The following is a 26510-nucleotide window of genomic DNA, read 5'->3' on the forward strand; positions in this document are numbered from 1 at the left end:
ACTTAGCAACTTTAAGACTTGTGAACTTCAACTCCCAGAATTCCCCAGCCAGATAGAATTCTGGGAGTTGAAGTCCACAAGTCTTAAAGTTGTCAAGTTTGGGGACCTCAGCCATAGACACTGCGGTCTGAACGTTTTGGATCGCGCTGGGACGAAATCTCGCGGGAAGAAGAGAGAGAGCGCAAGAAAACGCGAGATTTCGCTTGTGCTGGGGATCGCCGTGGCTCTGCTGCCTAGTATGGTGGCTGCTTGCGAGGGGGGCCTGTGACGGTAGCGCGGTGGGCCTCGACCTTGGTGGGCCATGGCGACGGCGGAGAGCGGCAAGGGCTTAGGAAACTCCTCCGAGGCGCCGGCGATGGAAAACAGCGGCGCGGCGATGGTGCTGCCGGGGTTTAAAGACGCAGATTCCTTCGTGAAGGTATTGGGAAGGGAGGCGCGCATGCGCTTTGGTTTCTTGAGCATGCCGGGAGTTGTAGTTCCAATGCTGCCGCCACGTTCTGACGTAAAATACAAATATAAATCTAACTTTAAAAGTGCCAGAATAAATTATGTTAAAAGCGCGCGCAAAGTAAAAAAGAAAAAAAAAGACTAGGCTTTTTTATTTTTTATTTTGCAAGCCTCTGGCAATGGAAATAAGGAGATTTGGACAAACCTGTCTTATCTGATTGATCCTGGCTGCAGAAATTGTTAGAAGCTTTTTCTACAAGTTCCTGGGATATTTTCCCATTCAATTTTTAATTTATTTTTTTCCAACATAAATAGACACATTTTATGAACTGTACATTGACTGGGTCAACTCTTTTTCAAACCACATAAACAATACTCATGCAAATACATGTGTATACATCAAATCTTCCAATTTCAACAATATTAGTCTCTTTCCATAATCCTTCATCATTTTCCCAATGTTTCATAAACATAAATAGCATTTAGCATTGGTTAAATGAGTTTTATCCCTGTTTTACGACCTTTCTTGACACGGTTGTTAAATGAAGCAACCACAGTTGTTAAGTTAGTAACACAGTTTTTGTGAATCTGGTCCCCCCCCCCAAAAAATGACTTTGCTCCCCCCATTGACTGTTGCTTCTTCCGGAGGTCACGGGGATTGCGTGACCCCTGGAACACTGAGACTGTCACAATTATGAGTCAATTGCCAAGGGTCTGAATGTTGCTCTCGTGCCCATAGGGGTTGTAAGTGTGAAAAACAGTCAGAAGTCACATTTTTCAGTGCCGTCGTAACTTCGGTCATAAATGAACTGCTGTAAGTCCCAAACTGCCTCTAGTTTCTTTCCTTCCGGTGGGGATGGATTTGGATGGAACTGCATCTACATGGAGGGAAGTATGCAGTAAAGTACCCCAAGGCTCTGTTTTAGGCCAAGCACTCTTCAACATCTTCATCAATGATTTGGATGAGGGAATAAATGGGAAACTCATCAACTTTGCAGATGACACCAAGCTAGCTGGAATAGCCAACACTCCAGAAGACAGGCTTAAGATACAGAAGGATCTTGACAAACTTGAACATTGGGCACTATCTAATAAAATGAAATTCAACGGTGAAAAGAGTAATGTTCTACATTTAGGCAACAAAAACGAAATGCACATGTACAGTATAGGTGGTACCTTGCTCAATAGTAGTAACTGTGAGAGGGATCTTGGAGTCCTAGTGGACAACCATTTAAATATGGGCCGGCCATGTGCAGCAGCTGCCAAAAAAGCCAACACTGTCCAAGGCTGCATAAATAGAGGTTTGGTTTGGTTTATTGGATTTATAAGGGATAGAATCAAGACCATGTGAAGCGGTGATATCACTTTATAATGCCTTGGTAAGGCCACACTTGGAATACGGCATTCAGTTTTGGTCGCCACGATGTAGAAAAGATGTGGAGACTCTGGAAAGAGTGCAGAGAAGAACAACAAAGAGGATTAGGGGACTGGAGACTAAAATATATGAAGAACGGTTGCAGGAACTGGGTATGTCTAGTTGAATTAAAAGAAGGACTAGGGGTGACATGATAGCAGTCTTCCAATATCTCAGGGGTTGCCCTAAAGAAGAGGGAGTCAAGCTATTCTTCAGGGCACCTGAGTGTAGAACAAGAAGCAAGAAGCTATAAATGCTAATAAAATGAAATGAAATGAATGAATGCAATGGGTGGAAACTAATTAAGGAGAGAAGCAACTTAGAACTGAGGAGGAATTTCCTGACAGTGAGAACAATTAATCAGTGGAACAGCTTGCCTCCAGAAGTTGTGAATGCCCCAACACTGGGAGTCTTTAGGAATATGTTGGATAGCCATTTGTCTGAAAAGGTATAGGGTTTCCTGCCTAGGCAGGGGGTTGGACTAGAAGACCTCTAAGGTCCCTTCCAACTCTGCTATTGTATTGTATTGTATCTGCTTTGATGGGACACACACCATAAAAGGCCAAACGATTACGATGATTAAAAAAAGGCAGGCTAGAGAAATATTCCATGCGTAACTCTTGCAATCATCCCATTCTTCTCCAGCATGCCCTTGGCACGGTGGTCTCAGCTACCAAGGCTTCGTCTGGCCTCCCTCAGCCCGGAGATGAGTACGATTTCTACCGCAGCTTCTCGGGGTTCCAGGCCTACTGCGAAATGCAAGGGGGAAGGCTGCTGCAGTGGTGAGTCTCTACAAATAGATTCCAGCGTCAAACGCCAAGGAGAGGCAGAAAGGGAGCTCTGTCTGCAAGTCATTTGGTCTATTGCCCAGATTAAATGACGCCATGACACCCAGAGAGGAACATAAATTGCCCTGCGTGGGTCCGGAAGCATTTGTCTTCCTGCACAGAGCATCCTTTCCTGCTAACAAGTGATTAACGGCCTTCTAAAGTCTCATTCTCTCCCATTCCCCCCCCCCTCTCTGCCTGTTTCTCTATTTCTCTCTCTTTCTTTGTATCTCCCTTTCATGCTCTCTCTTTCTCTCTATCTCTGCCTGTCTCTGTCTCTTTCTTTCTCTGTATCTCCCTTTCATGCTCCCTCTGGCTCTCTCTTTCTTTCTTTGTCTCTCTCTTTCACGCTCTCTCTGCCTCTCTCGCTTTCTCTTTCTCTCTCCTTAGCATGAGTAAAGTGATGCAGTACCACGGGTGCCGGAGTCACCTTCAAGACCACAGCAAGGTGACAGAGCTGGAGGACAAATTCGACCTGCTGGTTGACGCCAACGATGTCATCTTAGAACGTGTGGTGAGCGTAGCAGCACCCTTCCGCGAAGGCTCCCAAGGGATTACTCGGTGGCTCTCTCTCTCTCCCTTTTCCTTATCGTGATCCGCCCGGCAATCCCCACAACTTCCTTCTCTGACATTTCAGGGCATGTTATTGGACGAAGCTGCCGGACTAAAAAAGAACCAGGAGCCGGTCCTTCCCACAGGCCTGCAGCCTCCCAAGACAATCATCTCTAGCTGGAATCGCAAGGTGAGACTCATTTTTGCTTGGGGTATTAAGGTGCAGGGTTTACTTCTAGGCCAGGGGTGTCAAACCCACGGCCCGGGGGGCGGATCCGACCCACGGGGTGCTTAGATCTGGTCCATGAGGCTGTCCTGGAAACAGCGGAGGACTGGCCCACACTTACGGCCTTCCCAAGCTCCGTTTTTCCTGGCAGAGGATTGCAGGAGGCCATCCCAGCCGAAAACGGAGCTCGGGAGCCCATTTAGTTGCCAGAGCACTCGGACCTCTGCAGGTGCCCTCAGCAGGAGTGATGTTAACTTGGCCATGACCACCCTGGCCACGTCCACTCCACCCCCCCTAAGGTCAAACACAACCCTAATGCGGCCCTCGATGGAATCGAGTTTGACACCCCTATTCTAGGCCGACTTTCCCTAAAATGGTTCTCTCTAGGTAACCTCCGTAGGTTACAGTTCACCTCCAGCTAGTTTGGGGAAGATGAAAGTTTTAAGTTCTGCAGGGGTCCAAGCTGACAATTTGACCAGGCAGGATTTAAAAAAAAAAAAAGAGTTAGATGAAACATGGCATATGAACTGGCTCTGTGATTCAAAAGTTATGTATTTTCAAACCTGAGCTAGGGGAGGAAATTTTAGGCTTTTATCAGCTGGGACTTTCCCAAGAGCATCTAACTGGATGAAAGCAGAGGTAGCATTCAGCTGGTTCAGACCGGTTCGCCATCCTATTTAGGCACGTTTTTGAGGCCGGTCACATGTGTGGAAGGCTCATGCGCGAGCAAAGTGCATGCATGGAAGGCCGGGAGGATGTGCGTCAAACGGGCGGGTGCGGCGAATCGGTGGTAACAATGTGAAACCCGCCGCTGGATGAAAGTCTCATCTTGGCCTCCAATTTCCCGTTTCCCAGCAAAACCGGGACACCAGCACGAGGTCGAATCTGGAGACGTTTCGCCTTCTCCACGCGAAGAACATTGTCCGTCCTCAGCTCAAGTTCCGCGAGAAGGTGGACAATTCCAACACCCCGTTTGTGGCCAAACTCTTCGTCAAGCCCAACGCTCTGAGGCCCTTGCCCCAAGGTGCGAGGGGAGGGGGAAACTGCGGGGTTAGACAAACAGATCTACACTGTGTCCGGGAGAAATGCTACCGGTTCGTGCCAGTTCACCCAAACCGGTAGTAAAAACATGTTTAACGAAGTAAAAAAAAGGTTCCGACGATCAGCTGTGCTGTGCGATGGTAGGAACTTTTATTTTATTTTATTTTTTAGCATTTGGGGTCCGTTTTTGTTTCCAGGAGGCTTCCTTGAGACCCGCTAGGCCAAAAACTGGGGGTTGGGGGTGCAAAGAAAGGAAGGGAGGGAGGGAGAGAGGGAGGAAGGAAAAAAAGGAAGGGATGGGAGAAAGGAAGAAAGAGGGAGGGAAGAAAAAAGGGAGGGAAGGCAGAAAGAAAAAGAAAGGGAGGGAGGAAGCACCACAAACCTGGCACTCGACGTAGCTTCAGAGGATACCTTGAAAGAGCACAGCAATCCAGGGCTAGAAGGAACCTGGAGGTCATCTAGTCCAACCCCCTGCTCCAGGACAATGTTAACGTGAGTTTCTGTCTTTGGAACCGCCAGTCACATGACTACAGAGCCACGCCCACAGAACCGGTAGGGAAAAAAATTAGATTTCACCACTGGGCTTGCTGTTCCTTCCAAAGGCAACAGGCTGGGGATCATTGGCCATCCTGAGAGCACCAAGGTGGCTGGGCCTTACCGCTTGGTTTCCCTCTCTCCAGCACTCCTGAAAAGCCGGCAAGAGCGGAAGGAGCGTCCGGAAGATCTGGATGTCCCCGCAGCCCTGGCTGATTTCCTCCACCAGCAGAGAACCCAACAGACGGAGCAAGACATGTAAGGACAGGAAGTTTTAATTGTATTTCATTGGTTAGAGATGTGGTTAGAAGGCAGCATTGCAGGCTAATTTCGCTGACTTGCAGACTGCCGGCAGTTCGATCCTGACCGGCTTAAGGTTGACTCAGCTTTCCATCCTTCAGGGGTCCGTAAAATGAAGACCCAAATTGTTGAGGGCAAGAGGCTGACTCCGTAAACCGCTTAGAGAGGGCTGTGAAGTCTAAGTGCTATTGCTGTCTAGGAGTCATGGTGGTTCAGAGGTTAGAATGTAAGATAGCAGGCTAACTCTGTCCACAATCCGAAGTTCGATCCTTATTTGCTCAAGGTTGCATCCTTCCATCCTTCCAGGGTCGGTAAAATGACCCATATTGTTGGGAATAAGATTCTGTAAAACCCTTAGAGAGGGCTGTAAAGCACTGTGAAGCTGTATATAAGTCTTAAGTGCTATTGCTAAATGTGTTACAGACACCATTAATTTTAATTTATTAAATTAATTAAGACTTTGAGCAGCTTTTAAAAAAATGATTAAAACCGTTAAAATCCACCTCAACGGGCAGCTGGGACTAAATCTGCACCAAGTGTTTCTCCTCGTGATCTCCCACAAAACCTACAGCAAATTCAAAGCAGCATCGTCCTTGGAATTCTGGGAATTTCTTTAAATCATATAGTCACCCATCTCCCATAACTGACTCTGGGCAGCTACGTATATACCTCAAATAATTACATTTTAGTCCCAAGACATCCTAATAGAAAGTTTGAGGATCAACCTATCACCTCGGTTGTGTTCTATTTACTCCTGGTGCTACCATTTGCTGGTTTCTTCATTAGTTAAGGATCACAATCTTAGTTTCTGATTGTACTGTCCTTCTGGATTCTCGCAGGTTTGTTCACCCTTATCGGTATGAGCTGGAACATTTTTCAGTGCCAGCAGAATTTCTCGAAAAGCCTCAGGTCCAGGTAAGCGCTGAGCCAAGTCCTCCACCTTCCTTCAGCTCCTTCTGGGCTCTGCAGCTGAAATTACAATGCTTTCCTTCCTTCCTTCCTTCCTTCCTTCCTTCCTTCCTTCCTTCCTTCCTTCCTTCCTTCCTTCCTTCCTTCCTTCCTTCCCTCCCTCCCTCCTTCCTTTCTCCAGATGTTTAGACCATTGGCGGAGACTCCCTGCCACTTCATTTCCACCTTGGAGGAGTTGGTGGACCTGAACGAGAAGCTGGTGGGCTGCAAAGAGTTCGCTTTGGATTTGGAGGTGAGCCTTTTTAGTGCAACTTTTTTTTCTTTTATGCTTTTTTTGGGGGTGGGGAAGCAAGGGGCTGGGATTCGGATTCTCAGAAATTTGAGAAATGCTGGCAGGGCTTTAAACTGGGGAAGTGTTTTCAAAATTCTCCATTTGTCATTAATTGTTTTTCCCTTTGCGGGGAAGATCCCTGCTTTGGGAAAAGTGTGAAGTCTAAAAAGCAGGATATGTATGTGTCAACATCCCAGCTTGAGTATCCCAATAAAACTCCAGGACCATTTCGTTTCTGGAAAGCTTAGTGTTTCTTGAATGCATGGTAAAACTAACTGAGATTCTCAGGCCCCCAATTCATCGTATTAAACAATGATTTTTCCCAGCCAACCACCCCCCAGGCTTCCACATAGATCAAGTACACAAGTTCTCTTTGTTATGGGAACTATCTGCCTCTTTCTTCACACCTGCTAAGACATCCTTGAAAGGTTTCCAGGCTCTTACAAGCTTCAGTGGAACTGTAGAAGTTTCGTTTCTCTAGTTACCATATTTTTAGGAGTATAAAACGCTCTCCCCCACCCCCCTAAAAGAGGGTGAAAATTTGGATGCGTCTTATACACCAAATGAGGCCCCGCCCACCCATCATCCCCCACCCTTTGGCCTCTTCCAGCAATTTGCCACCTTGCAACAAACAGCAAACAGCCTGTTTCAGCTTCAGCACAGCCTGATTAGCACAAACAGCTGATTGTCAGTTGGATCAGCCTCCCAACGATCAGCTGTTTCAGACTGCAGGGGATTGCCTATTGCCGCCTCCACAGGCCCAATTTTTGGCCTCCGCATCCCGTTTTCGGCCTCTGCACACCTCGTTTTCGGCCTCCGCACGCCCTGTTTTCCACCCATTTTGATCCCCACCGCCTGGAATGGGCGGAAAATGTGGCACATGGAGGCGGCAATAGGCTATGGCAATTGAGAGGCCGATCCAACTGACAATCAGTTGCTTGTGCTAATCAGGCTGTGCTGTAACTGAAACTGACTATGTGCTGCAAGGAGGCAAATTGCTGGGAGACAGAGGCAGATTTTTTCCCCTTTGTTTTCCTCCCCAAAAGCTAAGTGCATCTTATACTTCGGAGCGTCTTGTACTCTGAAAAATACAGTAACCCATTCAGTGCCAAAGTTTTACTCTTGATAGTATGTTATCTTATTACCTACTCTGTCATTACCTACTTTTGTTGCTCTCCCGTAGCACCATTCCTATCGGAGTTTCTTGGGGCTGACTTGCCTGATGCAAATTTCTACCCGAACAGAGGACTTCATCATTGACCCGTTAGAACTACGCAGCGACTTGTACATCTTGAACGAAACTTTCACTGACCCTGCAATTGTCAAGGTGAAAAAAGGAGGCAGTTAAGGATGAGAAGGAGGCAGATTTGATGCAGGCAGGTTCCCTTTCCATCTAGTAGTCCTTCTGGAGTTAATTAAGCCTTTCTGGCTTCATGGGGGGGCTGCCACTGAGCCCACAGAGTTTTCCCAAAAGTCAGGGTTGCAGAGATGGGGAACTCATGGCCCCCTGGAACATCAGCATCCCTTTCCTCTGTGCAAACATCTGGATGTTGACTTTTCATCGGGGCAGAGGTGAAAGGAACTGAAATAAGTTGAAGGTTGCTGTCATGGCTGCATCTCTCCTATCCAAGCTTCATGAGCTGACAGACTGACATTAGCAATGGGGGGCAGGGGATTGGACTGTAAGGAAGAAGAGGGGGAAAGGAAGCTCAGCTGAACCTTGTGAGAAGTACAACTAGCCAACTAAGGGGATGCTGAGCTGGGAACCGAGAACAGGTTTCAGGTGAAATGCTACCGGTTCAGTCCTGTTTGTCTGAACCGGTAGTAAAAACATGCTTAACAAAGTTTTAAAAAAAAAATTCTGACGATCAACTGTGCTGTGCGATGGTAGAAACTTTTCTTTTTTAAAACTTTTTTAGCATTTGGAGTCCGTTTTTGCTCCCAGGAGTCTTTCCTGAGGCCTGCTAGGCCAAAAATGGGGGGTGGGAGGGTGCTAAGAAAGAAAGGAAGGAAGGAAAGAAAGAAAGAGACGGGGGAGGGATAGGAGAAAGGGGAGAAAGAAAGAAAGCAAAAGGAAGGAAAGGAAGGAAGGAAGGAAGGGAAAAAGGAGAGGGAGGAAGGACCACAAACCTGGCACTAGACGTAGCTTCAGAGGATACCTTGAAAGAGAACAGCAATCAGAGTCTCACTGCCTCAAGGTTGGCTCAGCCTTCCATCCTTCCAAGATGGGTAAAATGAGGACCCAGATTGTTGGGGGCAACAGGCTGACTCTGTAAAGCACTTAGAGAGGGCTGTAAAAGCCTTTGCTGTGGCCTGCCAGCAGAGCTGGCAGCAGATTCAGACAGTGAGGAGGTTGGGGAGGAACCTGGGCCAGTCCTGTAGTCTCGGGAAGGCTCTGTGTCAGAGGCAGAGAGGGGGTCAGAGCCGGATGCCAGTTATCAGCTGCCTTCGGAGTCAGACATCAGTGAGGCAGAAGAACAGCTGGATCCTGTTCCCAGTGTGTGCTTGCGCAGAGTGCTCAGACGAAGGGAACAGTTAAAGAACAGGGGTCGACTTGGGAGTAAGGCCACAGGTGGACGATGAATGGCTCTCCTAAAGGGAATAAAAGAGGAGCGAAAGGGGAGGGGAGTTTGCAGAAGACCATTGGTTTGCTTCATTGGTTCCTGACTCTCTGAGACTCCTTGCCAAGTTCTGCAGAGATCGGCCTGGCAGCTCTCCAAGCCAGATAAGGTCTGTGACTGTAAATCCTCCCTTGAAAGACTTTGCTGGATCTGAATGAGCAGAATTGACAATCAATTAATAAAAGGGTTTTTTGTCGGGACCAGGAGTTTGCTTCATACTCTCAGGAAGCCTCGGTCAGAACAGCCTTTGCCAGAATCTGGAGCAGGCAATAGCCCAATAGGAAGCCAAGAGGTGTCCTTTCAACACCATGTTCTCTTGACGGGGGTTCTGCAGGTCCTTCACGGTGCTGATTCGGATGTGGAGTGGCTTCAGAGGGACTTTGGCCTCTATCTGGTGAATATCTTCGACACTCACCAGGCGGCTCGGCTGCTCAACCTCGGACGCCATTCTCTGCATCATCTGCTGAAGCTCTATTGCGACGTGGATGGCAAGAAGCAGTATCAACTGGCGGACTGGAGGATCCGGTAAGATTTGTCCCTGGGGTTGAACTTGAATTAACTCTAATACTGAAATGTAATATGTGTGCATGGTATAGAAAGGATTGCAAGCAAAAAAGAATCAAAGGTAAACTAATTAAGGTGGATAAAGATAGTCGGTTGGCTGATATGTATTAATAATGGAAGGTGAAATGATTATGCCGGGTTACAAACAAGAAAAACATTAGTTGGGAAAGTTATTAGAGGGGGGGGAAACATGGAGATGAAAGGTGGAAATATGCCTAATAATATATAATTAAAATCGTAAGATGAGATAAAATAGAGGCGCTTAATGATGTAAAAGTATGTAACAGCATTATGAGGATAGCGGGAAATTTGAATTTGTCTTGCACTACGGCCAAAAAACAGATTGTTACCCCGGGGGGGGGGGGGGGGAGACAAATGGAATTTGTGCAAAGGTATACCTCTAAAAGAAAAACTAGCAATAGGGAAAATATTTTTTCTCTTTTTTCTTCGAGAATACAATTATTAATTCCATTGATACTAAATGGAGTTTGCTAAAAGGCGGAAATACACCATGTAAAATAGAGAATGGAAGGGTGATAAAGAGAGGGAAAGAGAGGGAAAGGAGGCACAAGAAGGAAATAGAAGAGAGGGAAAGAGTAGGAGAGAGGGAAGGTGTGGAAAGAGGAGAGGGAAAGAGCAAGGGGAAGTAGAGAAGGGAGAGAGGGCAGAGAGAAGAAGGAAGGGAGGGAGGAGAAGAGAAGGAGAGGAGGAGAGCTGAAGATGAAATAGACTATAATACGGTATATGGAAATAGCAATAGCAGTTCGACTTATATACCGCTTCCTAGGGCTTTCAGCCCTCTCTAAGCGGTTTACAGAGTCAGCATATTGCCCCCAACAACAATCCGGGTCCTCATTTTACCCACCTCGGAAGGATGGAAGGCTGAGTCAACCCTGAGCCGGTGAGATTTGAACAGCCGAACTGCAGAACTGCAGTCAGCTGAAGTGGCCTGCAGTGCTGCACTCTAACCACTGCGCCACCTCGGAAAGCAGAAGAGCAAATAAAAATTGAAGAGGCTTAATGGTAAAAGGAATTGATATACTATTGAATACTTGAAAAATGCTTGTTAAGATGTACTGGTATACTTTGGATTATATTATATGTATCATAAACAATAAAATAAAACTTTTGACCGGAAAAAAAAATTGTGACATGAGGCAGGGAGTAGGAATGTTTTGAGAATCCACGTACGATCCTTGGGGCAAACCCTGTTTTTCTCTGGCCTTGTTTTCTAGTCCGCTGCCAGAAGAAATGGCCCTCTACGCCCGCGAGGACACCCACTACTTGCTTTATATCTACGACAGAGTGAGAGAGGCGCTCTGGGAAGCAGCCAACGAGCAGCCCACTCAACTCCAAGTGGTTTGGCAGCGAAGCCGGGACATCTGCTTAAAGGTGAACGCAGAACTATCCTTTGGCACAAGCAGAGAAGAGAAGCCGTTGCATTACAGCAGGGGTGTTAAATTCAAGGCCCGCGGGCCGGATCCGGCCCACGAAGTGCTTAGATCTGGCCCCCGGAGTCACCCTGGAAACAGCGAAGCACCAGCCCGCCATGCCTCGGCCAGTGAAAACGGAGCTCGGGAGGGCCATAGCTCCGTTTTTGCTGGCAGAGGGTTGCAGGAGGCTGTTGCAGCCAAAAACAGCTTGGGAGTCTGGCTCAGGCTGCCACGGATTCCCCCGACACAAGTGATGTTGAGCTGGCCACGCCTCCCCAGCCCTCTGAGGTCAAACACCACCCTGATGTGGCCCTCAATGAAACCGAGTTTGACACCCCTGCATTACAGGAAAATATATTCCTCTAATGATGAGAGAGAGAGAGAGTTTGGTACACAGACACCCATACACTATCTAATTCTCTCTCTCTCTCTCTCTCTCTCTCTCTCTCTCTATCTCTATCTCTATCTCTATCTCTATCTCTATCTATCTATCTATCTATGTTATCTATCTTATTTAGCTATCTAACAGTTACAAGAACTGGGCCTGGCTAGTCTAGTGAAGAGAAAGACCAGGGGAAACAGGATAGCAGTCTTCCAATATTTGAGGGGCTGCCACACAGAGGAGGTGGGTCAAGCTATTTTCCAAGGCACCTGAAGGCAGGACAAGGAACAATGGATGGAAACTGACCAAGGAGAGATTCAACCTGGAAATAAGGAGAAGTTTTCTGACAGTGAGAGCAATCAACCCATGGAACAGAAGTTGCCTTCGGAGGTTGTGGGAGCTTCATCACTTGAGGCTTTCACGAAGAGACTGGGCTCTCATTTGTCAGAAATCCTGCTTGGGCGGGCGTTGGACTAGATGAGCTACAAGATCCCTTCCAACTCTGTCTGTCTGTCTGTCTATATCTATCTATCTATCTATCTATCTATCTATCTATCTATCTATCTATCTATCTATCTATCTATCTATCTATCTATCTATCTAGAGTTTTGATACACAGACATCCATTCACCTTAAGGAAACAAATGTGCCACCTAGAAATGGGAATTTAAAATAAATATTGGGGTGCGTATGTAGAGGACATTCTCTGGTTTTGTCTTCAAGAGGAATGGCTGGATTGTGATTCGGTAGCCCACTCTCTAGAACGGAAAACCCTGGATGTTTTCCAGACTAAATGTGTTGGATCTCTTCACAATTAGAAATATACCAAGCCCATCTTCACAGACGATTCGTACCTGGAACTTTATCGCAAGCAAAAAAAGCACCTGAACACCCAGCAACTCACAGCTTTCCGGCTGCTCTTCGCCTGGAGGGACAAGATGGCGCGCCAAGAGGATGAGAGCACAGGGTGAGGAAAATGGCCGCTGGGCGCCTCTCTTGAGTTCTACCAAACCAGCAGTTTTGCTTCGACTTTATAGTTACATTAGAGAAAAATTCTTGGTGAGATCCATGAGGAGTTGGGGACCCCTCACTCCCCCAGCAGAGCAAATACAGGTAGTCCTCGACTTACAACAGTTCGTTTAGTGACCAAAATTACAATGGCATGTCGGTACCTTGAACCGCTTTGCTTCTTTCAAACCTCGCTATTCAACGTGCCAATGAACTAGCGGGAGGGAGTGTTGAGTATATGTCCGTGGGTTGTGAGAGCCTGGAAACCATCAAGGTCACAACTGCAGGTGCTTGAGAAAGAGGCGGACTGTTCCCATAACAAAAGGACGCCTCATAATTGGACAACGTGATCACCCAGGGGTGTGGAGAAAGGGAAGCTATTGTTTTAGGTAAGCCTTTGTGTTGGAAAACGAGAGCTGGCTTTGATTCTTCAGTACCAAAATGGCGTACCCAATAAAGTTTTACTTTTTGGAATTCGACGCTCCCGAGGAGAGTGTGTTTACTTGTTTTGGGTGCGCTAGTTGGACAGTTGACATTAAACCAACTCTGTTTTTTCCACACAAATGCACTGAAAATGTGTCATGACTGTTTCTCTCAGTTACAACCATTACAGTCACGTGATCAAAATTGCGACGCTTGGCAGCCAGTTCATATTTATGACCATTGCTGTGTCCCCCTTTTGCGACCTTCTCACAAGCGAAGTCAAAGGCGAAACCAGATTCACTTAACAATTGGGTTACTAACTGCAGGGGTTCGCTTCACAACTGTGGCAAGAAAGGTTGCAAAACAGGGCAAAACTCACATTTAACAAATCTTTCGCGGAACAACAGATACTTTGGGGCTCAACTGTGGTCCTAAGTCGAGGATTACCTGCATTTTATCAGGACCAGCTTAAGAGGCCTGCTCTAGCCACAGTTGATCAAATGTGGACGCTGACAAAGACCTCAACAGGTCCCCGAGACAAGCAACTAACTCTTTATTTATTGTTGGACTAGATGGGGTTGGACTGGATGACCTACAGGGTCCCTTCGCATTCTGTTCATCTGAATCTGAATTGTCTTGACTTCTTCTGCAGGTACATCCTTCCCAATCACATGTTGTTAAAAATAGCTGAGGAGCTGCCCAAGTAAGTCTCTTGATTCTACAAGCAGGTATCTTGAGTAAGATGGGGTGGTTCAAGGCTGATATTGTTCCCTTTGTAAGTTAAAACAAAAGAAGATTCCTTCACCAAAACCTGCTCTCCCTGCTTGTCCGCACCTTTAGAGAACCCCAGGGAATCATTGCCTGCTGTAACCCAGTTCCACCTCTGGTCCGCCAGCAGCTGAACGAAATGCATCTCCTAATAGGCCAGGCTCGAGAGATGCCACTGTTAAAGGTAAGAGGTAGTGTGACCAATGGCCTCTTTCATTGAAGTAATGGAGCAGAGTGGCTGTTGTGGCCCTTCAGCGGAGATGGCAACAGATTTGGACATTGGGGAGGTTGGGGAGGAAGATGGGCCAGTCCTGGAGTCTGGGGAAGGCTCTGATGAGGGCTCTGTGTCGGAAGCAGAGAGGGGGCCAGAGCCGGATGCCAGTTATCAGCTGCCTTCAGAGTCAGACACCAGTGAGGCAGAAGAACAGCTGGAGCCGGTTCCCAGTGTGCGGATGCACAGAGCTGCCAGATGAAAGGAATCACTAAAGAATAGGGATCGACTTGGGAGTAAGGCCACAGGTGGACGATGAATGGCCCCTCCCAGGGGAACTAAAAGAGGAGCGAAAGGGGAGTGGAGTTTGCAGGAGACAATTAGTTCGCTTCATTGGTTGGTGACTCTCCGAGACTCCTGGCCAAGTTCTGCAGATCTCGGCCTGGCAGCTCTCCAAGCCAGATAAGGTCTGTGACTGTAAATCCTCCCTTGAAAGACTTTGCTGGATGTGAAGGAGCAGAATTCACAGGAAATGAATTTAGAGCATTTTTTGTCAGGACAAGGAATTTTCTACAGACTCTTGGGAAGCCTCACTCAGAACAGTGGCTAGCCAAAAGAAAGAAAGAAAAATGTTTGGAAACCCTGCGTTTAAAATCTATCTAGATCAGTGGTCCCCAAACTCCGGTCCGTGGGCAGCCACGTGCCACGAACTGGGCCACGCAAACAAGCGAAGCCCCATCCGCGGGATGCAGACAGCGGGCGAAACCACGCCCCCTTCCGGTCTGCGGGAAAACCTCTCTCTGCGGAACTGGTCCCTGGAGCCCCAAAACGCTGGGGATTATTGCTCTAGAGCAGTGTTTCCCAACCTTAGCAACTTGAAGATGTCTGGACTTCAACTCCCAGAATTCCCCAGCCAGCATTCGCTGGCTGGGGAATTCTGGGAGTTGAAGTCCAGACATCTTCAAGTTGCCAAGGTTGGGAAACACTGCTCTAGATGACTCTTTTCCTGCAGAGTTTATGGACGTTCTCCTGGAAAGGAGGAAGGAAGAGAGCGTTCATACAGGCAGTATTTTTTTTCTTTGAATTCCTTTCCAGGTCAGTTTCCTTATTAATTAATTAATTCATTCATTCATTTACTTTGTCCCCTCGTAGTCAGAATGTGCGGTTGGCGTGAGAAGGAAAGAGCCTTTTCGGAATTTAGAGGTATGTAATCTTGGATCTTGGAACTGGGGTGGCTCAGGGGATAAGATGCTGAGCTTCTCGGTCAAAAAGGTCGGCAGTCCGGCGGTTCGAATCCCTAGCGCCGCGTAACGGAGTGAGCTCCCGTTACTTGTTCCAGCTTCGCAAACCTCGCAGTTCGAAAGCACGTAAAAAAGGAAAGGAGAAAAATAGGAACCAACTTTGTTATTCTACTCTGTTTGTAAAAATGGAGATGAGCAACCTAGAACTAAGGAGAAATTTCCTGACAGAACAATAAACCAATGGAATGACTTACCCTCGGTTGTGGGTGCTCCATCATTGGAAGCCTTTAAGAAGAAACTGGGTAGCCATTTAGGGTCTCTAAATAGGGGGAGAGGGTTGGACTAGAAGACCCCCGAGGTCCCTTCCAACTCTCTATTATTCTGTCTTTTGGTTTTGTCAGAAGCCGGAGAACTATTTGTTTGGGCCTCATGACAGCTCCCACAGTGCCCAGGACGAGAAACTCAACCATATGGATCACGGTAAGTTCTGGAAAGGGGGAGGAGGAAGCATCTTTAGCCCATGAAATGTCTTTTGATCATGATCACGCTTGGATGCAAATCAGTGGTGGGTTTCAAATTTCTGTAGGGGTGCCCTGCTTTGTAGGAGTGGCTGGCCGACCCTGTGACCGAGTGGGCGTGGCCAACTTGTAAAATGTGGTGAAACTCACTTAACAACGCTCTTGCTTAGCAACCAAAATGTTGGCTCAGGAACTCTGGCATTTGAAGCACGCAAGTCTTAAAGCTGTCAAGTTACAAGACCCTCGCATCCCTAACACTTTAGAAGAAAAAAAAACCAAGGGTGTTCAAAGTTGACAGCTTTAAGACTTGTGGGCTTCAACTCACAGAATTCCTCCTCTCGCTCTTCATCTTGATGATGTGCGGACGGGCAAGGGGAGGGAGGGAGGGAGCTGGAACCGGTTCTAAACGGCACCATAGATTTGTGGAACCTCTTCTATAGAGGAGGTTAGAACTGGCAGGAACCCACCCCTGATGCAAAGCCTCTGGTGGGCAAGGCAGAAAGCCAAATGATGGAGTGAGCCTCCTATTTTCTTCTTCTGCCTCACCTTTCTCGGTCTCCCCCCCCCCAACCGAAATTAGCCAATTGTATATCACCCTGATGGCGAACCCATGGGACATGTGCCACAGGTGACACGCGGAGTCATATTTGCCAGCCAGCTGATTTTCGGCCTTCCAGAGGGCCAGGGAAGGCCATTTCCGTCCTCCCCAGGCTTCAGGAAAGCCTCCAGAGCCTGGGGAGGGTGTGCGCGCATGCGCAAGGGGAGGGGGATTGTGCGTGCATGTGTGCAGGAGGGGTCACGCATGCACAGGTGGGTGGGGCTCATTCCACAATTTTGGCAAGCCTTTACAAAAAGGATCGCCGTCATTGGTGTATCATCTCCCCCAAAATTCTGATCAAAAGTGTGGCAATTATACTGGAGTGGAGAATCTTGGAGAGTATCCAAGGAGGAGAGATGGGTTTGTTTTTTTTAAAAAAGTAATTATTATTATTATTGCCTAATTTCTTTTCTTCTTTCCCTCCCTTTCCTGAAGGGCCTGGGCTGCCTCTGGAGCACGCAAGCCTCTTTTCAGAAGTGGAGCCTTGGTCAGAGCAGACGGGCCCACCCCCGCTGTGTCTCCGGTTAAGAGCTAGCATCAGTGTTTTTAACGTGAGCTTTGGGCAAGCTGAGAAGGATTTCCCTGCGGGGAGAGGAGAGGGAAGGGGCTGGATCGAATCATCAGGATTAGCAGTAGCCCTTAAGACTTATATACCGCTTTACAGTGCTTTACAGCCCTCTCTAAGCGGTTGACAGAGTCAGCCTATTTGCACCCCAACAATCTCTGGTCTTCATTTGACCCACCTCGGAAGGATGGAAGGCTGAGTCAACCTTGAGCCAGTCAGGATCGAACTGCTGGCAGTGGGCAGAGCTAGCCTGCACTACTGCATTCTAACCACTGGAATTGATGGGAGGGAGGGAGGGAAGGAAGGAAGATAGCACTAGCATTTAAGACTTATAAATCGCTTCATGGGGCTTTTACAGCCCTCTCTAAGCGGGCCTAAGTCAGCCTTTTGCCCCCAACAACCTGGGTCCTCATTTTATTGACCTCGAAAGGATGGAAGGCTGAGTCAACTTTGAGCTTGGTGAGATTCAAACTGCTGGCAGTGGGCAGAGTTAGTCTGCAATACTGCGTTCTAATTATTGCAGCACAACAGCGTCTGTGCGTGGGCGTGAGTGTGTCTATCAATCATCTATCCCTATCTATCCATTCATCCATCTATTGCAATAGCAGTTAGACTTATATATCACTTCAGAGTGCTTCCAAGACCTCTCTAAGAGGTTTATAGAGTCAGCCTCTTGCCCCCAGCAATCTGAGTCCTCATTTTACCCACCTTGGAAGGATGGAAGGCTTAGTCAACCTTGAGGCAGTCAGTCAAGATTGAACTGCTGGCAGTGGGCAGAGTCAGCCTGCAATGCTGCATTCTAATCATTGGGAGGGAGGGAGGATTCATTTTACCCACCTCGGAAGGCCGGAAGGCTGAGTCAACCCTGCACCTGGTGAGATTTTAACTGCCAAATTGCAGGCAGTCAGCAGAAGTCGCCTGCAGTACTGCCCTCTAACCACTGCGCCACCGTGGCTCATAAAGCACATTAGGGCTGATGATAACTTCTCCTGTTGGTCCCACAGGAGCCAGAAGAGAATGAAAATGGCAAGAACTTAACCGTGGCCCAACAGAAAGCTCAGCATATCATGGAGTCCTTCGAGAACCCATTTCGAATGGTAAAAAAATCACATCTCCCCCCCTCCCCCCCAGGTTCTTACTATTTGGCATTTAAAGAAGACGCAAATCCATACCTTAATTCAAGGGTCCCCAGCTGGCACCGGGCCGCAGCCTGCCAGAAACCAGACCTCGCCATCAAGTGAAGCTCCATCCGTGGGATGCAGGCAGCAGACGAAACCACATCTCCCTCCAGTCTATGGAAAAACCTCTTTCCATGGAACCGGTCCCTGGTGCCGAAAAGATTGGGAACCGCTGCCTTAACCAATATCCCAGCCCCAGTGGTGTGTTCCGGCTGGTACGCGCCGGTATGGGAGCAGCAGGCACTGTACCGGAACGGTGCTTTGGAGGGCCCACCCGCCCACGTTCCTTACCTGTATTTGACCCAACCAGGCCATTTGCGCACGCAATGTATGGCACCTGCACAATGCTCCGCCGAGCAGCTGGAGCATCGCAGGGCGGTGGGTGCACATGCATGCATGTGGTGGGCGCCAAGCCCCGTCACAGCGTACCGGTGGCGATGGGATCTGGAACCCACCACTGCCCAGCCCGTAGGTGTGTCCACACACTCTTTCCATAACTAAGGTGTCCCTGTTGTTGTTGTTTTTACTTCGCTTAGTATTTGCCAGCAGAGCTCAACCCCGTTCACATCTCTCAGGCTGCCAAGTCGGACCCGTCCTCAAAAATCTACGAGGTAAGAACATTTTCGTAAACCGATGGCCAGTTCGTTGCAACGGGAGGCTCCCCGGATCTCACAGTGGCCTCCTGTCCCTTCTCTGCCCCAAGAGAAAGCCAGGGCTGATCTGGCCGGCGGAAGATGGCTTCTCTCTCTCTCTTTTTTTAAAGTTTTTTACTGAACACAAATTAAAACATTGGCCACAGTGTAACCGTCCTGGAGAAATATAAAGTTATATATTGTAACCACCCTGCTTTTTAACATTTGATCTCTTCCGTATTTACAACATAGAAATATCCTATTTCCAACCATGTTGCTTTGTGTTGATCTTATACATTTTCACTATTATAGTTTCATACATAATTCTGGTCTCCGTTCTATGAATCTTAGCCATTACTTATTTTGAGTCTTTTCTTTTTTGTTCCAACCGTTGATAAAATTTATCTTATAATATTCTGATTTGTCTTTATTCTTCAATTCCCATGTCAATTTATCCATTTCAGCGCAAGTCAGAATTTTCCTAATTATTTCCCCTTCTTGTGGAGTTTCCCTGTTTTTCCAGTTTTGGGCAAAGACCATTCTTGCTGCCGTAATAATATGCATTGTTAAGTAAATCCCACCCCCCTGTTATATTTATTATTTATAATTCCCAAAAGAAATAGTTCCAGTGTGAATTCTATTTCCTCTTCGGTTATCTCTATCAGCCACTTTTGGATTTTCTGCCCATATTCTTTTGTTTTTTGGCATGACTACCACATGTGGTAGTACATGCCTAATTCATGGTCACATTTCCAACAATTTGGTGCTGAGTTTCTACATGGGAGATGGCTTCTCAAAGGCAGCATCTTGTCTTTCAGATCAGTAACCGGTGGAAGCTCCTCAGCCAGGCCCAGCTCCAGGCGGCAGCAAAGAAAGTCCCTGTAAAGCAGAAACTTCAGGCAGGTGAGGATGAGTGGCTTGGTGGGTGACGGTTCGTAAAAATGTGAGCCCAAAGCATCGTTGGTCCTTCTTCTGATGCAGGATCCCCCTAAGGGGGAGGATAGAAGTCCTAACTCATAGGGGTAGCAATCTAGAACAGTGGTCCCCAACTTTGTGGCTTAGCAGCCCAGCTGGGATGCGGAGTGTGATAACCCGGGGCGTGGCACAAACACCAACTGTGCCCCTAATGTCCCTTTCAACTCTCCGGCCCGGAGAAAAGCTCCAGCCAGCTACTTGTGTGACCTAATTCCTGGATCTAGAATAGGTAAGTGGGCATCGATGCTCATCTTACTTGAAGAGTAAATGCGGCAGTGAAATAAGCAGTAGGCAGTTGCTTCCTGTGTTGGGGGGAGGGATGATGGGGGGAGGCTTTATGTTAGTGATCCATTCCCACCAAAGCTGAGTGAAATGATCCTGAGCGGCAATCCAGCAAAGCTCCCTGTGCGTTCAAGAGGAAAGTTCTCCCTTCCCTCAACATGGAGAGCAATTTCAGATTTGTTTGGCCGAGGCTTAAATCTCTCTGTCCCTTCCTTCCTTCCTTCCTTCCTTCCTTCCTTCCTTCCTTCCTTCCTTCCTTCCTTCCTTCCTTCCTTCCTTCCTTCACAGCCTCTGATCCCCAGGCATCCCCGAAGGCTGCAGAGAAGGAGCCCAGGATCAAAGACACAGAGACCGTCTCTGTTCGCCAGTTAGCTGCGGTGAGTGTCAACGCTGAGGAGATCTAGAGTAGCAGTCACCAACCGGTGGTCCGTGAGAAAATTTTGGTGGTCTGCAGAAAAATTTTCTGCATTTTTTATATTGCACTAAATTGGGGGTCCTCAAAGTACGGCCCCTGGGATGGATACGTGCAATGAAGGCTTGTGTTGCTGCAGAGAGTCTCCCCCTTCGGGGTCTTTTTGTGGAGGTCAGAGGGGGGCAGAAATTCCAACTAGGGGTCTGCTTCAGCCTCCTGGTGGGGGGCTTTGGGCGAAGGCTGGAGGGAAACGCTAGTGGTGAAGAACCAGAGGGCCTTGTTCCAGTGGGGCTGCATCATGGCCTGGAACTGGCTGACCATCTCAGCCCACTGAGCCTCCAGGCGCCGGTACCTGGCCTTGCACTCCCGCAGGTCTTCCCTCTGCTTGAAAAGCCTGTGCTCCTAGTCCTCAGTGAGATGCTTCTGCTGAGCCTCCTTCTCAGTCAGATCCAATTTGAACTGAGCCCTTTTGCCAACTCTTTCTCCTGGTGGCTGCTTAGCTCCAGCAACTCCTTCCTGTTGGGGCCCCGAGGAGCCTGGGGGGGGGGACAGGTGAGGAGGGGCTGGGAGGGGAGGGGTGAGTAGAGGACGGCGAGGCACCCCTTGATGTGAGTGACATCAAGTTGGTCACGCCCACCCAATCACATGACCACCCAGCCGGTCATTAGGCAAACTGTATTAGTGGTCCGCGGGATTTAAAATTACGAATTTAGTGGTCCCTGAGGTCCGAAAGGTTGGCCTAGAGTGTGGAAAGGACCCGAAACCTGTTGATCCTTTCTGGGAAGGCTCTTCCCCAGCATGGATCTCCTATGTTACAGTCGAAATAGCCGAAGTCAAGTTCCGGCTTCTGCTTTGACAATAGGGGAGGAGAATTTGTCCTGCCTCCTTGAGAAACCATGCAGCAATCTTTTCTCTTTCTTTGGTTGTGTTTCTAGCAAGAACACGCCACCCCAAAGCGGGAGGCAGAAGACCAGAATCCTGCGACGGAGACTCTCAAGAGGAAAAAGGCCAAACCTGAAGCTCCCCAGCCCGAAGCAGACCCTGCCGCCAGCTGCTTCACGCCCTTCGACTACAGCAAATCCGATTTCCGAGTCTTTGCCGGTAAGAAAGCCACCCTTCCTCTGCTTCTTCAGCTACCGCCCAATGGCTGGGTGTGCCCTTTGTTGCTGAACCATCAAGCAGCTCTGGTGTTTTTTCTGGTCTTCTGTTACTTTTTGGACTTGATACTTTTTGCACCAACATTCCTTCCTAAAAGTGTCCCTTTCGGTTTTTCCTTTCCTTTCAGGGAGCAGCAAATCCAAGCCACCACGGCAATTTAATCCCGCCATCCAGGCCGCTGGCAACAAGGTATGTATTTATTGTCAGAGTGTGCAGAGTGTGACTGCTAGTTTGAGACAATCCAGGAGCGAAGTACAGTACGCAGAGGTTTTGTCTTTCAAAACAATGGTGTCAGCATTCCAAATAGCATCCAAAAGTAAATCAGAGTCCAAGGCAAAGTATTCCTCAAAGTTCCAATTTATTAAGAGAGACATGTTGGCACATCCGGGAAAACCCAAATCTGAAAGCTTCCCGTTTTTTCCCCCACCCAGTTGAAAGTTCAAGATCTTGCCCCCCACACCCACAGGTCCATCATATGATCCGATCTCCCACTGCCTTCTCTCTCTCTCTCTCTCTCTCTCATCTATCTATCTATCTATCTATCTATCTATCTATCTATCTATCTATCTATCTATCTATCTATCTATCTATCTACACACACACACACGGCAAGACCAGGCAATCAATCAATCTTCAACTATAATACTATGGAGGGGGAGAGAGAGAGATGCCCTCACAGGGCCTCCCTTATATAGACAGCTTCTTAAAGTGGCAGTAGCCCTGCTGACTCATTCCATCATCTCAGTTTACAGCCTTCACAGCAGCTGGTCACCTATTAAATCATCATTACCTTAACTTTTTATTGTTCCACCTTTTATTATTTTTATAATTAACCCAGGGCAGCGAACGTACATTAATCTTCCTGCCTCCTCCTGTTTTCCCCACAACAACATCCCTGTGAAGTGGATGGGGGTGAAAGAAAGGGAACGGCCCAAAATCATCCATGCTGGTTTTCATGCTTAAGGCAGGACTAGAACTCATCACCTCCTGGTGTTTGGCCTGGTGCCTTAACCTCTAGACCCAACTGGCTCGTTTCCTCCACTCATTTGGTGCTTCAGAGGAGAAAGTTAGCACAAAGAATGAATGAATGGATGGATGGATGGATTTTATTTGCCATCCATGTGGTATCCAATGACTCTGGGCAGCTTTTCAGAGCCCTTTTCAGCCCAGCCTATGGATCACAACAATCAGGCTTGCTGTGTGTTGTGCATTGTGTTCTCTTGTGGCTCTTTCAGATGTGGGGAAACCTAAAGGGGTGTTGTAATGGGTGGTTCTGAGGGTGGTGTGTGTGTGTGTGTGTGCTTGGCCAGACAATGTATTGTAAGCAGGAGATGGGTTTCTAATAATTGTTGTTATGGAAGGAGAAATAGAATTGCCAAAAGTTTCAACCAGACCATTCCTCCTTTTTTCCCCCTGTTCTCTTTTCTCCCCCCATTCCCTGCCCTCCCCCCCCAAAAAAAACAACCTCCAGAAATTTTCAGGAGCCAGCAAATCACAACAGCCAGCAGGAACAAAAAGCATGTCTTTCACAGCTGGAAAATCCAACAGGTAGGTAGAGTTATAACATAGATACTATCTTATCTACCTATCTATCTGAAACAGCTGGAATATTGGAACTACAGATAGTCCTCAATGTACGGTCACCATAGAGCCCAAAATTTCTGCTGCTAAGAGAGACATTTGTTAAGTGAGATTTGCCCCATTTTACAACCGTTCTTAGAGTGTGGTGGATCAGTGGCTAAGACGCTGAGCTTGTCGATCAGAAAGGTTCGCAGTTTGAATCCCTAGTGAGTTCCTGTGACTTGTCCCAGCTTCTGCCAACCTAGCTGTTCGAAAGCACGTAAAAAAATGCAAGTAGAAAAACAGGGAGCACCTTTGGTGGGAAGGGAACAGCGTTTCATGCGCCTTCGGTGTTGAGTCATGCCGGCCACATGACCACGGAGACGTCTTCAGAGAGCGCTGGCTCTTCGGCTTTGAAACGGAGATGAGCACCACCCCCTAGAGTCGGGAACAAGACTAGCACATATGTGCAAGGGGAACATTTACTTTACCTTACAACCTTTCTTGCCCCAGTTATTAAGTGGATCATTGCAGTTGAGTTAGCAACACGGCTCTTAAATGAAACTGGTTTCCCCATTGACTTTCGTTTGATCATACGACCCTGGGACCCTGCAACCGTCATAAATACATGCCAGTTGACAAGCATCTGAATTTTGATCATGTGACATGGGGGAATTCTGCAACCGTTGTAAATATGAAAAACGGTTGTTGCATTTTTCAGTGCCATTGTAATTTGACTAACTATACCTTGCAGATAAGGGTCCATAATATCTCATGCCACTATTGCCACCCCTTGCCACCCCTGTGGTGAAATTGGAAATGTTGGGCAATTCCTGATTCTCAAATTGTTCCTCCTTTAAACCTAAGAGCCGAGGTGGCGTAGTGGTTAGAGTGCAGTACGGCAGGCTACTTCAGCTAACTGCTAGCTGCAGTTCGAATCTCACCAGGCTCAAGGTTGACCCAGCCTTCCATCCTTCCGAGGTGGGTCAAATGAGGACCCAGATTGTCGGAGGCAAGAGGCCACCGACCACTTAGAGACTGCTGTAAAGCACTGTGAAGCGGTATATAAGTCTAAGTGCTATTGCAATGGAGAGAGAGATGGATGGATGGATAGACAGATACTGTGGTGGCGCCATGGTTAGAATGCAGTATTGCAGGCTAACTCTGTCCACTGCCAGCAGTTCGATCCTGACCGGTTCAAGGTTGACTCAGCCTTCCATCCTTCCGAGGTGGGTCAAATAATTGTTGGGGGACAAGAGGCTGACTCTGTAAACCGCTTAGAGAGGACTGTAAAAGTACTATGAAGCAGTATATAAGTCTAAGTGCTATTGCTATTGCTAATCAGTTGAGATCTCTTCTTACCTTTCTATCATCCTCACACAGGGGTTTTCGGCACAATTGGCCAAAAAGATAACACAGATCAAGAAAGTTCTTGGAAGACGCGAAAATCGAGAACCTCCTGCCACTTTTTGTACGGATAACGTGTTTTCGGTGTTGTTTTTTTAAACAATTAAAGTGCTTTTCTTTCCCCTGAAAAAGAAAGGAAGGCAAGTTTAAATTAAGTGATGGTTCATTTGTTTTGCTTCTCTTCTCTTGCTCCTTTAGGCATGGCATGGTTATTTTAGTTTAAATTAGCTTTATTTAAATTAACATTCAAGTCAGTTTCCCTAACAGTGAGGGGGAAAGGAACATATAAACCCATTAAGAGAATAATAATAAGCTATATTGATTAGTCTATAGGCCGTATCAAAGCACAAACTTCAAACACATATCACCCATAAAATCTTATACAAACAATTTAAAATAAGGGTAAGGTAAAATACAATGGTGCTAGGATAAGATACAATAGAATTTAATTCATAAATGTGTAAAATAGAATAAAATGACATAAAATGCAGCAACTGTCACCAATATGGCCCAGTCGCCAGTCACAAGCCAATTTTTTCAGTAGTTGTAACTTTGAACTGTCACTAAGCAAGCTGTTGTAAGTCGAGGACTACCTGCATAGAAAACAGGGTTTGAAACCACACTGCGGGCCCCAGACCTCAAGAAAAGCTGCGGAGGGTTAGGCTTTTGGCTGAGACTGATGGGTGCTGTAATCCAAGTGGTTGAATGTACACCGTCTCACTCTTAAGACGGCTCTCCTGCTACAGAGGGTGATTCTCCGGGAGGTTTCAACTCGGGGACGGCTGAAAGATAACCTCCCTGAGCAAAGTGTCTCTGGAGAGTCTCAGTCCTCCGGTCATGGTTGTCCCAAAGATGCTTTTTCCAAGAGGCAAATTTGGGACAACCGAACATCAACCTAACATCAAAAGCATCATCAAAAAAGCACAACAAAGAATGTTCTTTCTGCGTCAACTCAGGAAGCTCAAACTGCCCAAAGAGCTGCTGATTTTGTTCTACAGAGGAATGATGGAGTCTTGTCCTCTCCACCTCCGTAACTGCCTGGTTTGGCTCTGCAACCCAACAAGACAGACACGGACTTCAGAGGATGATCAGAACTGCAGAAAAAGCAATGGCTGCCAACCTGCCTTCCATTGAGGACCTGGACACTGCAGGAGTCAAAAAGTGGGCTGTGAAAATATCTACAGACCCTTCGCATCCGGGACGTAAATTGTTTCAACTCCTACCCTCAAAACGACACTATAGGGCACTGCACACCAGAACTAGACACAAGGACAGTTTTTTCCCAAATGCCATCACTCTGCTTAACAACTAATTCCCACAACTGTCAAATAATTTACAAAGACTGTATTACTATTATTGTTCTCTTCCTTCCTAGTATCTATCTCTTCCCACTTATAACCATGTTGCTTGTCTCTTTCAATTTATATTGCTTTTGTTTCCTAGTACAATTTGACTGCTTATTTGTACCCTATGACTATCACTAAAGTGTACCTTATGATTCTTGACGAATGTATCTTGTCTTTTTATGTACACTGAGATATATGCATCAAAGACAAATTCATTGTGTGTCCAATCACACTTGGCCAATAAAAGATTCTATTCTGTTCTGTTCCTATCCCTATCTCCATTCCCATTCCTATTCTATCTGGACTATCTGCCTTTTTTTTCTTCAAAGACATTTTCCTTCTCATCCAAGAAGCTTCTTCAGCTCTGACTAGATGGTTGGGAATTGAGTTGAAGAAGCCTGGACAGTTGGGAATTGAGTTGAAGAAGCTTCTTGGATGAGAAGCGAAATGTCTTCAAAGGGGAAAAAAAACAAAGTCCAGATAGAATAGGAATGTAAAACACATTCAGCTCTGACTGGATGGTGGGAAATTGAGCTGAAGAAGCTTCTTGGGTGAGAAGCAAAATGTCTTCAAAGAAAAGAAAACCAGAAGGTCCAGATAGAATAGGAATGGGAATGGAGATAGGAATAGGAAGAATAGGAATGTAA

At 47.2% G+C, this 26510-nt stretch overlaps 1 protein-coding gene across 1 annotated transcript; it reads left to right on the forward strand.

Moving 5' to 3' along the window:
- The first annotated feature begins 207 nt into the window (after positions 1-207).
- On the forward strand, positions 208-24672 carry EXOSC10 (exosome component 10). The gene is made up of 25 exons (XM_087702637.1): positions 208-418; positions 2507-2643; positions 3079-3202; positions 3326-3430; positions 4322-4490; positions 5188-5299; positions 6181-6256; positions 6432-6542; positions 7765-7908; positions 9537-9727; positions 11002-11158; positions 12400-12548; positions 13665-13715; positions 13853-13964; positions 15144-15194; positions 15634-15712; positions 16784-16899; positions 17918-18010; positions 18628-18702; positions 19542-19626; positions 20269-20357; positions 21328-21493; positions 21678-21739; positions 23022-23098; positions 24494-24672. Exons 1-25 carry the CDS (start codon positions 302-304, stop codon positions 24522-24524), a joined length of 2679 nt encoding a protein of 892 aa, XP_087558763.1. The 5' UTR covers positions 208-301; the 3' UTR covers positions 24525-24672.
- The last annotated feature ends 1838 nt before the right edge of the window (positions 24673-26510 follow it).

The sequence above is a fragment of the Thamnophis sirtalis genome, unplaced genomic scaffold (genome assembly GCF_051295495.1).
Source record: "Thamnophis sirtalis isolate CommonGarterSnake01/CBP01778 unplaced genomic scaffold, rThaSir2_p1.2 scaffold_15, whole genome shotgun sequence".
Classification (NCBI taxonomy): domain Eukaryota; kingdom Metazoa; phylum Chordata; class Lepidosauria; order Squamata; family Natricidae; genus Thamnophis; species Thamnophis sirtalis.

What these genes read in the sequence shown, in the direction of transcription:
- EXOSC10 (XM_087702637.1), top strand. Translation starts at nt 302, where the DNA reads ATGGCGACGGCGGAGAGCGGCAAGGGCTTAGGAAACTCCTCCGAGGCG. An exon ending in TCTCTAGCTGGAATCGCAAG is followed by an intron (nt 3,431 to 4,321) that starts GTGAGACTCATT and finishes CCCGTTTCCCAG; the next exon opens with CAAAACCGGGACACCAGCAC. An exon ending in GAGAGATGCCACTGTTAAAG is followed by an intron (nt 13,965 to 15,143) that starts GTAAGAGGTAGT and finishes GTCCCCTCGTAG; the next exon opens with TCAGAATGTGCGGTTGGCGT.